The 16022-nt window shown below is 42.5% G+C and overlaps 4 protein-coding genes across 4 annotated transcripts; 3 read left to right on the top strand and 1 right to left on the bottom strand.

Annotated features, from left to right (window-relative positions):
* The first annotated feature begins 35 nt into the window (after window positions 1-35).
* On the top strand, window positions 36-5847 carry LOC135641579 (mannosyl-oligosaccharide 1,2-alpha-mannosidase MNS3-like). The gene is made up of 6 exons (XM_065157047.1): window positions 36-272; window positions 1015-1973; window positions 2627-2885; window positions 4705-4902; window positions 5030-5178; window positions 5272-5847. Exons 1-6 carry the CDS (start codon window positions 192-194, stop codon window positions 5528-5530), a joined length of 1905 nt encoding a protein of 634 aa, XP_065013119.1. The 5' UTR covers window positions 36-191; the 3' UTR covers window positions 5531-5847.
* Window positions 5848-6158: 311 nt separating this feature from the next.
* Window positions 6159-9750, top strand: LOC103987807 (prefoldin subunit 6). Its single transcript, XM_009406226.3, has 5 exons — window positions 6159-6319; window positions 6392-6462; window positions 6583-6707; window positions 6840-6900; window positions 9354-9750. The coding sequence occupies exons 1-5, from the start codon at window positions 6238-6240 to the stop codon at window positions 9408-9410; spliced, it is 396 nt and encodes a 131-aa protein (XP_009404501.1). The 5' UTR covers window positions 6159-6237; the 3' UTR covers window positions 9411-9750.
* A 1497-nt stretch (window positions 9751-11247) lies between these two features.
* On the top strand, window positions 11248-13327 carry LOC135641580 (protein IQ-DOMAIN 9-like). Its single transcript, XM_065157050.1, has 6 exons — window positions 11248-11631; window positions 11852-11974; window positions 12054-12197; window positions 12271-12498; window positions 12641-12754; window positions 12828-13327. Exons 2-6 carry the CDS (start codon window positions 11900-11902, stop codon window positions 13149-13151), a joined length of 885 nt encoding a protein of 294 aa, XP_065013122.1. The 5' UTR covers window positions 11248-11631; window positions 11852-11899; the 3' UTR covers window positions 13152-13327.
* Window positions 13328-13457: 130 nt separating this feature from the next.
* Window positions 13458-15547, bottom strand: LOC103987805 (transcription factor PCF5-like). Its single transcript, XM_065157049.1, has 2 exons — window positions 15264-15547; window positions 13458-15134 (listed from the first exon to the last, which is right to left on the bottom strand). Exon 2 carries the CDS (start codon window positions 14887-14889, stop codon window positions 13801-13803), a length of 1089 nt encoding a protein of 362 aa, XP_065013121.1. The 5' UTR covers window positions 14890-15134; window positions 15264-15547; the 3' UTR covers window positions 13458-13800.
* Window positions 15548-16022: the final 475 nt, after the last annotated feature.

Genomic DNA, 16022 nt, shown 5'->3' with positions numbered 1-16022 from the left:
GAGCACGGGCATTAAGGAGACTCGCGCTCGAACCCAGACCCATAAGACCGTCCCCCACTCCGGACCCTCGTCCAGGGTCAGCCCCATTTCTTCGCTCCTTCTTCTCCCTTCTCTTCCTCCCCTTTCTGCTGCGTGGATCTCGCGATCGGAGAAGAAGAAGGTAGATTGAACCCTAACTGACCTCTGCGGTCATGTCATCCAGATCTTTGCCCTACTCCGTGCAAGATGTTCACTATGACAACGCCAAGTTCCGCCACCGATCCCCATTCAAGGTGCTTCTCTGCTCAAGATCTCTCGGTTTCCTTTTCGCTCGATCTCGTTAAATCTTCTATGGAGATCTGGAGGTGCTTGATATGTTGTTAATTCGTTGAGATCCATATTATCGTTTCCGACCTTTTAATTTATCGTTATGCAAATACGCATGGGATTGGAGAGAGTAATGATACGTATCTCTATTACTCTTTCTTATCTGTTCTTGGATTGAAAATTAAATTCCCACTTTTCTCCCCTTGCTTAATTTGATTCGAGTGACTGGATTTTTTCTTCAGTTCTGTAAATTGAAGTTCTTGATCTGTTGTCTTGACAGATTAGATGCTCTGTACAAGAATTTGGAGCTACAATAAATTAATTAATAGAAAATTGATTAACGGGTGATTACAGTGGGGATCTTTTTCTTTTTGCTTTAGTCAAGTTGTATCTAAGAAGGGGTAGTAAGTGAGATCTTCTACTGCTTGCTCTAATAATATATAAGATGAATTTTTTATAACCATGAAGAATATGATATCTGGCCTGGTGTTTAATTCTTATATCTATGCTCTTAGTCAAAAGGAATCAACAGCTACTTCAATGATATTAACTGGATCATTACAAGCCTTTCTCTACTCCAAGTAACCGTGTCTGCTTGGTAGTTGGTTTCAAAGCTAAACAATAAAGTTCATAAACACTTACGTGATTAAACAGTTGCTATGACATAGATTGCAATCATTTCATATCTATGTTTTGTTTTCTTTGTAGGTGATTACTCAAGCATTGGTTACCAGCCGCATCAGATATTCTTGCGGTGGCTGTAGCATAGGAAAATTCTTAATGTTATTAATGATCGTGGGTTTGACATACTTGGTAATGCATAGAAGTCCCGATCATTCTGCATCAAATGTACTTTCGAATGGAGCTGAAAATGGTGACCATAAGTATGTCAAGGAAGGCGTTAGTAGAATACGTAGAATTTGGAGAAAACCTCCAAGGCTTCCTCCACAGCTTCCACCTGATGAAGAGCGAAATTTTAGATCTAGTCCTGAAGAACAGAGGCTCTATTGGGTTTCTAGGCAACAAAAGATCAAAGAGGCATTTATTCATGCTTGGTCTGGCTACAGGGACTATGCAATGGGTTATGATGAACTTATGCCATTGAGTCGAAGAGGCACTGATGGTTTGGGAGGCCTAGGTGCCACCATCATAGATTCCTTGGATACAGCAATTATCATGGGTGCTGATGAAATTGTTATTGAGGCAATGTCTTGGATAGAAAATAAACTTATGGAAAGAATTGAAAAGAAAGGGCAGGTCAACTTATTTGAGACAACCATTCGTGTGTTAGGTGGTCTTCTCAGTGCTTATCACTTGAGCGGGGGGGATAATGTAACTACAGGTGACATTGGGATACCTATGACTCTTAAAGGAGTTAAATCTGATATTCTCTTGGAAATAGCAAAAAACTTAGGTGACAGGTTGTTATCTGCCTTTACTTCAAGTCCAACGCCAATTCCTTTCAGTGATGTTGTTCTCCATGATCGTTCTGCCCATCCTGCTCCTGATGGGTTAAGCAGTACGTCTGAAGTATCGACCTTGCAGCTTGAGTTCAATTACCTCAGTAAAGTTTCTGGTGATCCCAAGTATGGTTCAGAGGCGATGAAGGTTTTGGAACATTTTAGGACTCTTCCCAAGGTGGAAGGACTGGTTCCTATCTATATCAGGTACAAAGAACTTTCTTTCAAGGTTGATGGTTCTGTGGGTTTATTTTCTTTCTTAGGAATGGTTTGACACCTAAATTTTTTTCATAATCTTTATAATGATAAGCTCAGCCATTGCTTGAGCTAGTTAGTAATATATGTATGTTATACATAAAAGGAGGCCAAGTGCACAAGGCTCCAGCCATTGCATTGTTTAAGACTCTTAGTAGGGTCAATGTCTTGCAGACTTGTCCATTTTGCTTCTTTCTTTAAGTTACGTTGACTCAGCTGTTACCGATATTTAGAAGACATTTACTGGTCTTTGCTGCTTGCCTAGGGGTGAATGGTGGACAGCATAGTATCTGCTGAAACCATATCAGAAAAGTGAGCCATGCATAAACTCCAAAACAGCATAGTATCTGCTGAAAATTTCTTTACATTTTCATGTCGAGCATCTTTGATATTAGAGTTTCTGCTTCATGATATACGACTACTGCCAAAATTTTTAACTGCTATGCTTTCTATCTAATTTAATATAATGATATGTTACATTCTTTATTGTCATTTTTCCTTTTTGTTGTTAGATGATTCTTTTTTTTTTCTTCTATTGTAATTAGTTGATCTTTGGATTATATGCAATTTATGAAGAACATCACTAGTCCTTGTTGTGATCACAGTCCTCACTCTGGTCAGTTTAATGGAGAGAATATTCGGCTAGGATCTCGTGGTGACAGCTACTATGAATACTTGATAAAAGTTTGGATTCAGCAAAAGAATAGTGGCAGCCAGCTAAATTATTTATATGAGATGTATGAAGAAGCAATGAGAGGGGTGAGGCACCTTCTAGTTCGAAGATCCATTCCCAAAGGATTAGTTTTTGTTGGGGAGCTTCCTTATGGATCTAAAGGTGCTTTTAGCCCTAAAATGGATCACCTGGTATGGAAATATTTTTGCATTCTCTTTCCATGGCATTGATAATAAGCTCATCTTTATTTGGGTACATGATATGTTGTTTAACTTGCGGATGCTAGTGCAGTTTTACAGGTGGAGAGTGCTATGAATAAAGGCCTTTATTAAACTGTATTATAATCTTCAGTCTACAATTTTATTTAATTGCTTTAGGATATTTATTTGCTTTTGCTCAAGTTTGTCTCTGTATTAAAAGCTTCTCTCACTTGTTCAGAAATTGCAATATCCAAATAATATATAAAAGAAAAATACCTGGGCACTACTTCCTTGATCAAATTTTCCCCGATGTAAGATTGTTAGATATGATGTGGAACATCCATGAAAAAGTCTAAATTCCTAACATTACTTTGCTTGTTCTCTGGAAAAAGCTTGTAGATGAGCCAGATGTATTTTTCACAATTATCTTTTTCTATATATATGGTAGATGAGTGGTGTAAATCTTCTTTGTGTACGTCTAATCCTGCAATGGAGATCTGACATCTAACTTAGATGGTCTCTATGTTCTAGGACATCTTAGGCATGTGTCAATTTTCAGATATGTTCCTCTCACGAAAATTCCTATAGTTTGACTTGTGCTGCAGTTTGAATTAGAAACAGATACATTTTTTTTAGCTGCAAAAGAAGGATAGCGTTGAATTTGAGTTGAATTATAATTAATAGGAGGACCATAATAGGACACAATGATCCATTCAGTTTCAATGATTGAAGGTGACAACATGATGCGATAAGAGGTAAATATATTCTGATGATGAAAGGTGGTTAGGGTTCATAATTTAGATATATTGATAGAGCAGCTTCTGTCATGAACTGCATAGAGAATTTTTGTATATTTTCTTCTCTTATTTTTTTCTTGTTTCACTCCTGGGTCATTGGGGGTTGAAGGGGGGTGGGTAGGTCTTGCAGTGTTAGGAGAGGTAAAAAGCAGTAAATAGAACCAAGATAGAGGAAGAAGAATATTACCTTATCTGCTGCATAATAATTATCATGAATAAAATCCTTAAGTTTGCTCGAGTATATGAGCAAGTGCTGAATGCAAATTGAAGAATTGTCTCGAAGGAAGTTCATCTGTGATTGTCAAATCAAGCATAATAGGCTGATCTAGCTACTATGAATTGTACATGTTTAAGTGAAATTTCTTTTTTGGAGTTGTGCAGCTGATATTATGGTTAGTTCTAAATTCAGGACTAGAGTGCTGCTCCAAACATGCCTATGCCTGTAGGTTTTATTTTTCACCATCCATTTTGACCATATCCTTATTTCTGGTTGTGTATTTTCTTTTGTTGGTTGATTTAGATAGAAGGTGTACCAACCAATGTGTTTAAACAAATGAGTGGAATTATCTAAAGTAGCATTTCGATGGTTGAAATCTTCAGATTTTATATATTATTGGAATATACAATTAGTCATCTTTATCTTTAAGGTCACACAGACTTTGTCAGTAATTGGTGCCAGTATTCATCCAAACTGTCAGTTTTTTCGTAGCAGATGGATAGAGCTCTTGTTTGGCTTTTATACTAAATTATTGGTATCCAAAACTCGATCTACTTCTTTCTCATGGTATTTCTGTTTGCATTGGAGCAGTAAGGAAATGCTCTGGATATTTCACTTTTTTGATAGACAAAACATTTCTGCTTGATATAAATTGTCAACTATCGCCTTTATATGATTGCCTTGCCCACAACTTAAAAATCAGGAAACTTCTTAGCCAAATATCTAGGAACATCCAATTTATATTACATTTGAATCACATATTATGATATGTGATGTACTTTTCTTCCTTTTGAAGGTTTGTTTCCTACCAGGAACCTTGGCTCTTGGTGCAACAAAAGGTATTACAAGGAAGAAAGCAGTGGAAAGAAATTTGTTGACCCCAGAGGATTTGGAGAATTTGAAGCTTGCTGAAGATCTAGCAAAAACCTGCTTTGAAATGTATGCTGTCACTTCTACAGGTCTTGCTCCTGAAATTGCTTATTTCCATGTTGAGGTAAGCTACTAGTTAAACTTATGGTTGTCACTGATGGCCGAATATTGTTTCGTTAATGTTGTATATCTTTTGGCATTTTCCTCTCTAGAATTGTAAATTGTTGATTGAATGTTCCATCTTGAATCAGGGTGATTCTGAAGGGGGTCTTGATGGTGGTAATAAGAGCTCTGAGTATATAAATGACATATTGATTAAGCACAATGATCGCCACAACCTTTTGCGCCCTGAAACAGTGGAATCTTTATTTGTGTTGCATCGTATAACTGAAGATCCAAAGTAAGGTTTAGAGGTTTTGGGATGTTAGTTACCTTGCATGTTCATCATTCTTCTGAACTTTAACTTGGTTCTGGCACTTGTGACATTTGACAGATATCGAGAATGGGGTTGGCAGATCTTTGAGGCCTTTGAAAAATATACAAAAGCAGACTCTGGTGGCTACACATCCCTTGATGACGTCACAGTAATTCCTCCTCGTAAAAGAGACAAGATGGAGACATTCTTCTTAGGTGAAACCTTGAAGTATCTATATTTGCTGTTTGGAGACGAGCATGTTGTGCCTTTAGATAAATTTGTATTCAACACAGAAGCCCATCCTCTTCCGATTAGTTGGTCTAAAGATTCGGCCTAGAACTCCGCCAGCAACCCTCCTTAGTACATCTTGATGATGCGAGCTCGAGGGACCTGCTTTTATTGGGTCTCATGGAAACTCGACGGTTGCCCTGTGCATTCCCAACAGGAACTATTTTGGAGCCCGGGCTTTGCAACTTCAGACACTGTGGAGATGTGTTCCGACGTGAGATCTCTGTACGCGAAATACCCGCTGAAATAGGATTCTATAGTAGGTATTGTGGCAAAAAACCAATTTTGGTCTTTTCTCTTAAACCTTGTCAAATAGCGAGACCGTGTTGTTTCTGTTGAAATTAGCAGACAGGTCATTGTTCACAATTCGTCGCCTTGTTAGGTGCGGTTTGTTCTTCAGTGTCCATACTCAACCAGTTAGTAAGTTTACGGTTATTATTTGAAGTAAAAAAAGCATAATTCAATGGAAAATTTGCATTTGATTAGATTCCGTTCTTCCAAGTGCCACCAAATATAGCTCAACGAATTAAAGATTCTTTTAATCAGTAATAGGTTTTGGATCTGGGCTGGATAACGGCCCATCATAATAACCATATTTATGGATGAGGCGCTCAACCCTAAGATACAATCATATCAAACTATATCACGAATCTTAAAGTTTAGCATCAAGAGTATGTCCAGCCGTAGCACTCGCATTAAGAAGGCCTCCCCCGTCCGTCCTTCTCAGTCGGCGAAGACGAATTGATCTCTGTCGCCATGGCTTCGTCTCCGGCGGCCGTCAAGGAACTGCAGCGCGATCTCGAAAACCAGGCCAACGCCCTCAGCAAGATCCAAAAAGGCACTTCCCTCTCCTCTCTCTTGGTATCCCCTATTTGACCCCACTCACCTGTTCTTCCGTCCTTCGCTGCAGACATCGCCAAGAACCACCAGGTCCGGAAGCAGTACACCATCCAGCTCGGCGAGAACGAGCTCGTCCTTAAGGTCTCTTTCCCGTTTCCCTGTTTCCCAATCTCTATTTTGCTTCTGGTTATGTCATCCTAGGGTTTTGCTTTTCTTTTGCGCGTTATGTTTAAGAAAATAAATTGGTTGTGGTGATGCAAGGAACTGGAATTATTGAATGAGAATTCCAACGTGTACAAGCTGATCGGGCCGGTGCTCGTGAAGCAGGACCTCGCCGAAGCCAACGCCAATGTGCGTAAAAGGATCGAGTACATCTCGGCCGAACTGTGAGTTCCACCATTTCCTTTTGCTCTTAATTTTCTGCTGGCTGTCGAGCATGGCCAGCTTAATCTTTTCATTGAGTTCCGTTAAGGTTGCACTTGCTTTATTTTGATAGTTTGCTGTCTATCACATTGCAGTAAACGGCTTGATGGGACGCTTCAGGATTTGGAGGACAAGCAGAACAGCAAGAAGGAATCGGTTAGTGACAGTTGCCTCTAAATTTATTGCTTCATGTTTCTTGTGGTTGATTTACAAATGTGGTTCTACTACTTGGAAAAGGTTGCTTAAATCTATTTGATGTGATAGATGCTTCTGCTCAGCATATAAATAAAGCCTCCCTCATATTGTGGTATATTAATGCCTTAAAGGGTATGAGCTTTTGCGATTCTTATATGTTAGAAGCCGTGAATACAAGTATCACCCCTTAGATATAAGTGAAGCAAGCAATAATTCAGAACTAATTGCTACATGTTTGTTTTTCCCACCTAGGTTGCAACACGCTGCAGTCTCTGCAGCTACTTGAGATGATTGTTATCTAGTCTTCTAGAGTACATTTCTTTTCAAACCTAAGAAAGGCCTTTTCTTTTCTGTAAGCTAGAAGATTGTGTTGCCTTGATGGGTGCACAGTGAAACCTTATTTTGAAAAATATCCTAAAGATTGAGCTTTTTTGTTTTTTTTCTTTGATGAGACTGTTATTAAAATTATTAATTAAAACGTACTAGAAAAGAAAAGTATTTAGCAAAAGAATGTCCATCACAAAAGCAATGACCGGAGTATTGAAAGCATCATCAGTTTCTATGAACATCTGGCTCTTGTAAGTCAATGTGTCATACCGTGGATTTTTATCATTGGTTAATAAGGACTCATTATCATTGTTCTTGGAGGGAAAAGAGTGATGGTTATATGTATATGCCACAAAAATCATTTAATCTAAGGATATAAAAGTAAATCGAGGCATCGGTCTTATGATATCATCAAGACACACATTAATGTAAAGCTGCATTCATACAGTTGGCTTGCTTCCTTGTAGCTTAAGGGGAACAGTTTGGATGTTTATAAAACTGTTGCATTAAGCTTACAATTTGTAGCCTGTAATGTTAAACATGAGGTAGAGAAACACCAATCTGTCACTGAGCTTGCAATTGAGAACTGGCCAGTGATGCACATACTTGTATACAGGCAAAACCTCATACCATTCTGGCTGTAGGACTGGCCAGTGTTTTTGTTTGTGGATGGTTAATGTACTGCAAAGCTCATATGTGGCACACAGATAATCATGCTATCAATGTACCTACATTATAGTTGGGATGCTTATTGTCTGAACTCTAAAGGCTTCGTTGTATAAGAACACAAAGCTGTCAGATTTGGTCAACCTGAGGCTCCTTGAAGCGATCAAGGGTTATGAAAATTGCGAGTTATCAGAAGAATCGAATGTACGTTAGCATTTGGATTTTTGTTTTTTGGGGGATGGTGTTCTATAGATCCTACATAAACAAGTTTGTTTAAGGTTTATTCTTGCTATTAATTGGAAGATATATAGAAGTATCAAAATGTTGGCATCAAATGATTGAACTTCAGAAAGGAGCTGCAGTAAGGATGAAAAAGGATCAAGGTAAAGAAGATAAGGGTCATGTGCTCAACTAGGTTAAAGAAAGCTATTAGGTTACTGTTGTTACCTTTGCCATTGATTGTAGCAAACATGTATGTTCTGGACCAGAATAAAATTATGCAGGAGTCATATGTTGTCCTTTTCTTCATTTATTATCCATTTTCTTGAAAAGAAGCTTGAGAACTACAATCTTCAAATGGTAAAGGTGATGGCAATGGAATCACAGTGAAGCCTGAGGGTCAGTGTTCAGCGCTATGTAGCTTGAAGCAAATAACATATATGTGAAGCAGAAAAGTTCTGAACTGTATTTGCTAAGATTCTGTAGAGATGAAATGGTGGCATATTTCTTAATATAGCAGGAAATGGATTGATGGAGGTTGTCATTCTAATATTAGGAATCGCGATTTCAAATATTAAGGATTGCAATTTCTAGAAATCTTCCAGTTCGCAAAAATTCTGAAGTCCCTTTGTGCATATTAAAGTTGCCTGCTACTAGGATCTTGGTTTGCATAGCACATCTTCCAACGGTGATCTGTAAGACTTTGAAACCAAGTTATGTAATTTAAAATTTGAAGTTGTGATTGCTTGACATGGTTTTGCTTGATATGGGTCTGCTGCTGTAATATATGTGATTCCTGACCAGTGGCAACATCAAGCCTCGGGTCATTGATGTATATTTAGCATTACACTACATAAATGCTTGGTAGTTGATAAGTTTACAAATTACAGAATTTGATGGGTTTCACATTGTTCACAATGAAAGAGGGCCTGAAGTTCGAGAACTTGTTACGCTCCCTGGCTGTTCCTAAGCGATTCATAGACAATTCTGGACTCTGAACGATTGATCCGCACAAAGGGGCCTTGCTGAAATTGAGTAACTCATAAGAAATAGCATCCTCACTTGGCATAGTATATCAAAGTTGATCATGGTGAACCAAGTTGATGGTGTATGCTTGCTTAGAATAGTTCATCGGATAAACCGTGACTTGAAACTTCTAGATGGTTTACTATCTTTTATAACAGTGTCAATATGTTTTGCAGGTCTTAAAATTACAACAGAGGATTCATTCACTACAGGCTGGAAAATCCAAATCCTAGATTCCATATGTAGGGACTATCAGGCGATTTGTCTCACCTTCACTCTGGTAGTTCTCCTAGATCAAATACCCTCCACCAGATGGAGAAATTTTCAGGCTGAAGTCATGTTCGTGTGCTTATCTGTGTGGTAATGTGTTTTTCTCTTGAAATCTAGTATAGCAACTATGTTAAACATTATCAAAGTTCCCATTTTACTGGAGTTGGGTTTTGAGAAGATAATCTTGAGCCTGTGAGGTAATTAGTGGAAGTGAAGAGCTTGTTCTTGGATATGAACTCATCTACTTCGCCATTTTCATGCATATGATATTCTTTCTCTTCATCAGAGACAATTGCTTGTTTATTGACTTTGCATAGTTTCGTGATGCTTTCTTGTCAGCTAAGACTTCTGTATGATATTTGTAACCCACACATTTGCACCTTCCACTTTATGAAGCTTACATATCTTATTTTTGGAGGCACTTGGGTGTTGCATATGCAACTAAATACTTGAAATCGGCATCCTAAATGGTGAGTTCACGTCCAACACCAACAACAAGTCTTTCTCCTAGTTCGAAATCAGTAAGTGTCAGTACACCTAATTTTACACATCAGACAAAATGATCATTATTCAGTGAATGACTGATTCCCCTCCTCTCTTTCATCTCTGTACCTATCGGGTGACAGAGAACAGCAACTAAATATATTGGTCGTCGTATTCATCTTAAGTTGCAGGAGGAAACACTTTTTACCAATGGGACGCTGGTTGACGACGTGACCGCATGTTTCTGGTGGCGACGAGTCGGTATGCGAACATATCACATAACAAAACAAAAGACTTACAGGATATGTTTTGATACACACGACATCATGGATCCTGAAACGTTTCCATTTCCACGTTCCAAACATGCAGGGAAGCGTGTCTTCTTCTCCACTGGCCGATCAGTGCAGCATGGTAGAGGAGAAGTGCTGTTTTAAATGTGATTGAGCGCTCTCTCAATCCGCTTGTAGATTGCATCAAATCTTCCTCCTCCTTCGGAGCATTAATTGGTTGCATACATGGAGTCCTCCGAGTGGTTGGGTGTCGAAGGCGAGAGCATCCACCGGGCGGTGGCCGCCTCGGCGCCTTGTTCTGGTGGTGGGTTCCAATTAATGCGTGTAAGATTTCAAGTTTAATGGAGACCGTGGGTTCGAACCTATCGGGATTATTTTAAATTTTTATTAATTTGATAATCATATTTTATATAAACTTTTTTAAAAAATTAATGAACATAAATCTATCTTATTAATGAAGACATGTATTGATAATTTAATCCTCATTAATTTCGTGCCACAAAACAATATAATGATTCAGTATCTTTACAAAACTTCTTTGCACGCATCTCAATGCGCAACGGAGGCGAGCTTTAATCTTCACGCGTATAGCTCGGCAGCACCGCAATCGCAAAAACTATTTCACGCATCTAAAGGCATTCCGAGGCGGAACACGACTCCTAAAGACACAATTGCACGCATTCGGAGGCGCCATCGACGGCCAATCTGTGCTGCAACAGCTCGGCATCTGCTATCCAACTCAACGCCAATCTGATGGCACGCAGTCGGCCGAACCTTCTTCTTCACCCCTTCCCACACTGTTCCTATGTTCTCTAATCATTTGGCTATATATATATGCACATTATTTTAGTTTTGACAGATCAAAGTTTGCTTTGGGGATCGAAGACAATAGTATGATGTGAACCAATCAACCAAAGAGCGTCGTCAGCCACGGAGACGCAGCTGCATGGTGGTTGTCCTGTCTCTGTTTCCCTTCGTCGGGTTCCTCAGTCCAACAACAACCACCACCTTCCGCGGCAATGATTGAAGTGGGTGTCGGCGGCTGTACTCCCGTCGAGATCTTTGGATCCATGAGAAGGTGGCGCCCTTCCGAAAGAAGGGAGGAAATGGAGGTCAACAGACGCGAGCGAGCGAGCGAGAGAGAGAGAGAGGACTTCCTGCTGCTGCTGTGCTGGGCCATGGCGTTTGCTCTCAACCTCTACCCCACCCGCTGTTTCCCTTCCCTTGCCGCATGTTATTATCTGCATTGGTTCACCCTGGCGACTTGTATCTGTTGCCAAAGTGACTCCTCTTCCTATCCCGAAAGCTCCTCGTCATCTTCAACCTTCTCTTCCTCCCCTACACTTTTATGGAACTTGTTCTCTTTGCGTGGGTGCGACCTTCTTCTATCGCAAGGGATTTCTGATTAAAGGTATTGTGATCCTCATGTTCTCCGTTCTTGTTTGATTTGTGGCCTTGTGCTTCATTCATGGCTTTGATTTATTTGATTGTCCCTTGCCCCTATAAATCTTCTGTCATGACAACAGAGTCAATCATGCTCTTCTCATATTGGCATGACATGGTTCTTATCTTACATTGACGCACCTTAATCAAAGTTTCTTACTATAATAACACTGATAATTTTCTTCCAGGTCTTCTGTTGGAAGCTTTAGAGCTAAATTTGGAGTGCATTCAAGAGGATGGGCTCTGGAGATTGGTTAAAGACGATAATTAATCGGAAGAAAGCAAAGCAAGATGGGGCAAAGAAACTTTCGGTAAGTAAACAATAGATCCCAAGGTGATGTTTCTAAGTAGATAATGATGTTGTTCTTCAGGAGTTCTTGCTGTTAACAGGGTTCGTCCAACCAGCAATCCAATGGGTTCGAGTTGAAGGGTCAGTCTCATAAAGATCCCGGTAAATTATTTGGTGGTGCTGATGGCATGGCTTCTGAGGATATTGCTGCTACTCGAATCCAAACTGCTTTCCGAGGATTCAAGGCATGCTAGTTTTCATACCAATTTACAGGAATCTTATCGGTGTGGACATCGATCATGGCATGCCATTTTGCAGGCAAGGAAAGCTTTCCGTAGTCTGAAGAGAGTCCAAAGATTGCAAGCCTTTACCCATCGCAATTCTGTACAGAAGCAGGCATCAAACACTTGGAGCCATGTCCAGTCCTGGAGCAAAATGCAAGCAGAAATCAGAGCCCGACGTGCTAATATGGTGGCAGAAGGCCGCTTCAGGCAGAAGAAACATGACAACCGGTCGAAACTTGAGGCCAAGCTTCATGATCTTGCGGTAAAGTTCATATCCCTATGTTTGTTCCTTTCTTTCAGGGATGAATGATTGATAGCAGCTAAAATAGTTGACCGAGAAATCCTAGACCTCTGCGTCACATCTAGAAGAACATAATAATCTCATCATCTCGAGTTCCTCACAGTTGGAATGGAACGGAGGCTCCGAGACGAAGGAAGAAATCGTTGCCAGGATACAACAAAGGGAAGAAGCAGCAGTCAAGCGGGAGCGAGCCATGGCGTATGCCTTCTCCCACCAGGTTTGTTGTTGAAGAGGATCTTGCTGAAGGCAAGCATGGCTGTAGGACTAACGCACTTGTCCTGCATCTGTAGTGGAGGGTGAACTCTGGGGTGAGCCAAGGGCCATTCGTGTACGAGCTCGCAAAAGGCAACTGGGAGTGGAGTTGGGTGGACAGGTGGATTGCTGCTCGCCCGTGGGAGACCAGGCCTTCATCTCATTCCATGGCCAAGACAGCCAGCAAAGCAGGTAAGAACGCCAGCCCTTCAGGTCAGAAAGCACAAGGATCCACGAAGAAGCCATCTAAGCCATCCGAAGAAGCAGCAGCGAGCAAGGAGTCGAACACCACCAACGTTGCAAGCTCTGCTCGCCCGAGAACCAGGAGTACAAAAGCGACGAAGCAAGAACAGCAGCCGTAAGCTTCACCGTCATTCGATAGCCAATGAATGCAAACACGAGTGGCAGCAAAGTCTGTGGGATTCTTTTCCGTTTGATGTGCAGAATAAGAGGCCATTCTGCCTTTGTATGTGTAGACTACTGAACTGTGTAATATGCATTTTGACTCCATGTGAAGCAGCGTTAAGGTTGGATGCTATTTCTTGTCCGTGCCATGTTCTATACCAAGAACAGAGAGAGAGACCTGTCCTCGGTATCCTAAATTGGGATGGGGGCAGTCATGAATGCTGCTCCTTTTGCACTTCCAATCAAAGCTTATTCATTAACTATTGGACAGAACAGAACAAATCTATTAAGTCATTGCCAGGTGACTACAGAACATCACAACAACAAAGACGACTACAACTGAGACTAACAAGGCAGAGGAACCAATGGACAAGGAACAGAGAGAAGAAAAGAACCGACCGAAGACATGGATTTCCAGCAGATGTAGGCGATGTTGTTGCTCGGCTTCACTTTCTGCCACGAACCAAGCAGTTCTATGGATAACGCAAAGATCGCAAATTTTCAGCCGTAGTAATTGGAGATGGTCTAGTTGTTTCATTCCACTGCATCGATGGCGAGAAGCAGAGAAAACAGAGCGCAGCTTGTTGGAGATGCCGCCATGCTCCTCTACGCCCTGAACCCGTGCTGGAATGTAGAGGAAGAAACAGAGTGATGTAGCCCCGGATGCATCTGGATCTCGGCGTTGGCCGCCATGGGTTCTGCCCAGCTATGGAGTGAAGGCGAGTTACTGGACTGAAGGGGCCCCCTCTGAGAGAATAACTGGCTCGGGCAGAGCACCGAGTGCGTCGGCACCGCCTGTGGTGGTGGAACGCTGAAAGGAAATCCTCCATGGCCAACACCGTCGCTCGTCTCCGCTACATTCCATGGAGCCATTCGCTGCTTGTGTTCGGCCCAACTGGCAGAGTCGGGGTGGTCAAAACCCAAGCGGGCGGAGCCAGCGAGTAGAGAATTATGAGCGGACGGAGTTGGGTTCTGGTTAAAGATCGGATCTTGGAATGATTGGAGGGAGAGGCAGAGGTCTTGAGTTTGGGTGGTGGATCGCGGCAGGAGTCCCAGCGGGTAGTTCTGGACGCGGATCGGAGAGCTGGAGGATGGTGAAGTTGCGGTGCCAGTAGCAGCCATCGGGATGAAGAACTTCATGGTATCGGCAATGGCATCGGAGTCCAACGATGGCTGGAGAAGACAATTACTCCCACTACCGCCGCCGCCACCGTCACCACCGCCAAAGCTGAAGGCACTACTGACATCTGGTTCAGCAACCGGGGATTGATTGGATGGTGGAGGTACACGGGATGTGGAGGTAATGGCAGCGGTCAAGGTGGAGGTGGGGGTCCAGGCTGGGACCTCGGCGAGCTGGTCAATGGCGGCCTTAGCGTTCTTCATGAGCCAATCGACGGCCTTGCTTGGGCGGTCGTAGCCAAGGCGGTCCTGCACGTCGTAGAACTGGATAGCAGTGTGCGCGGAGAGGCGGACACGGCGGTCGCGGGGGCCCTTGGCGGTGCACACCTTGCTGTGGCAGTCTTTCCGGCCGGTGGACCGCACAATGCTACCCCCATGGACCTCCAAAATCTCCCCGCCGGCGCCCCTCAGATTTCCAAATCCCGAGCGGGGCTGCGCCCGCCGCTGCTGGTGGCGGTCATGGACAGCAAGTTGGCGGAAGCCGAGGCCTCCGTGGTGGTTTTGGCCCTCCCCCATCTTCTCCGAAAGATGGGCATCCTTGGAAGTCGAAGCCGTGGCAACCGATGAGGACGCGATCTTCCGCTCCACGTCCTGCTGCTCCTGCTGGTGGTGGTCTGCACGTGATGCTGGCAGCGGTAGTTTCTTCCGTCTTACTTCCTCTTCGAGAAGTCTTGGCCACCGAGTCTCTCAATTACATCGCCGAGACCAAAACTCGAGCTTTCAGTCGACCAACACCGCACACACCGCTGTCGACCCAGTGTCTGAAGGACGAAGAACAGAAGCACAAGGACGCGGTGACACAGATGGGCAACAGGAGGGAGAGGTTGCCAAGGACAAGCAGGCATGAGAGATCAAAAGATCAAGGTGAACCTATCTCCTAGAAGACAAACCTCCAATCTCAGCAGCAACATGAGCTCCCGTTGGAAAGACGAACAAAGCCACAAAATATCATCTCACAAGAGCATCTTCGTCTCTGTTCAAGCCTATCCTACCTTTCAGACGATGACACTTACAGCTTTCGTTATCTCGCTCCTTTATTGCTTTGCCGAAAGAGACGTCACCTTTCTCCCACCATGGTCTTTTGAGCTACCCCTCTGTAACCAAGTGTAAACTGCTGCTGGCTTTGGTTACATAACCAGGCAGCGACATTCCAGGCATAAAGAGCAGACCATTACGTTAATCACCCAATCTGTCTCGACAGCGCCATTTCTTTCTTCGTAAGCTTGCTTTCTGTCAACTCTCGGAGAGGTCATATCCAAAGCTTGATGACGAAATCTCACACACATATAATAATGTGTTGCCCCCCTCATCCCACGCAAATCCATCTAGAAGATGAGTGGAGGAGGGACTGATTGGAGCAGAGGAGGATCGTTGTGTGTGTTATATGATTAATAATCGTCATCCGAGTCCCATTCATAGCCAATCGTGTCTAAGCGAGTTCATCTTCAAGTGCCGGACCCCTAGTAATTGTTAGACCACCGAGACGGTACTCTTGGGGAGCTTCCACTCGACGGATGCTCTGCATCGTTACAGACCTACGTCTCTGTGGTGATTGGACTGTCACATAGGCAATCACTCGTTGCAGAGAGCAGTAGGTAGGTTGTGCTGTCCAAAGTTCTGCACGGGAAGGAGGCGGGTGACGACGACAG

The sequence above is a fragment of the Musa acuminata genome, chromosome BXJ3-6 (genome assembly GCF_036884655.1).
Source record: "Musa acuminata AAA Group cultivar baxijiao chromosome BXJ3-6, Cavendish_Baxijiao_AAA, whole genome shotgun sequence".
Lineage (NCBI taxonomy): Eukaryota > Viridiplantae > Streptophyta > Magnoliopsida > Zingiberales > Musaceae > Musa > Musa acuminata.
This window is presented reverse-complemented; position numbering and strand designations above follow the sequence as displayed.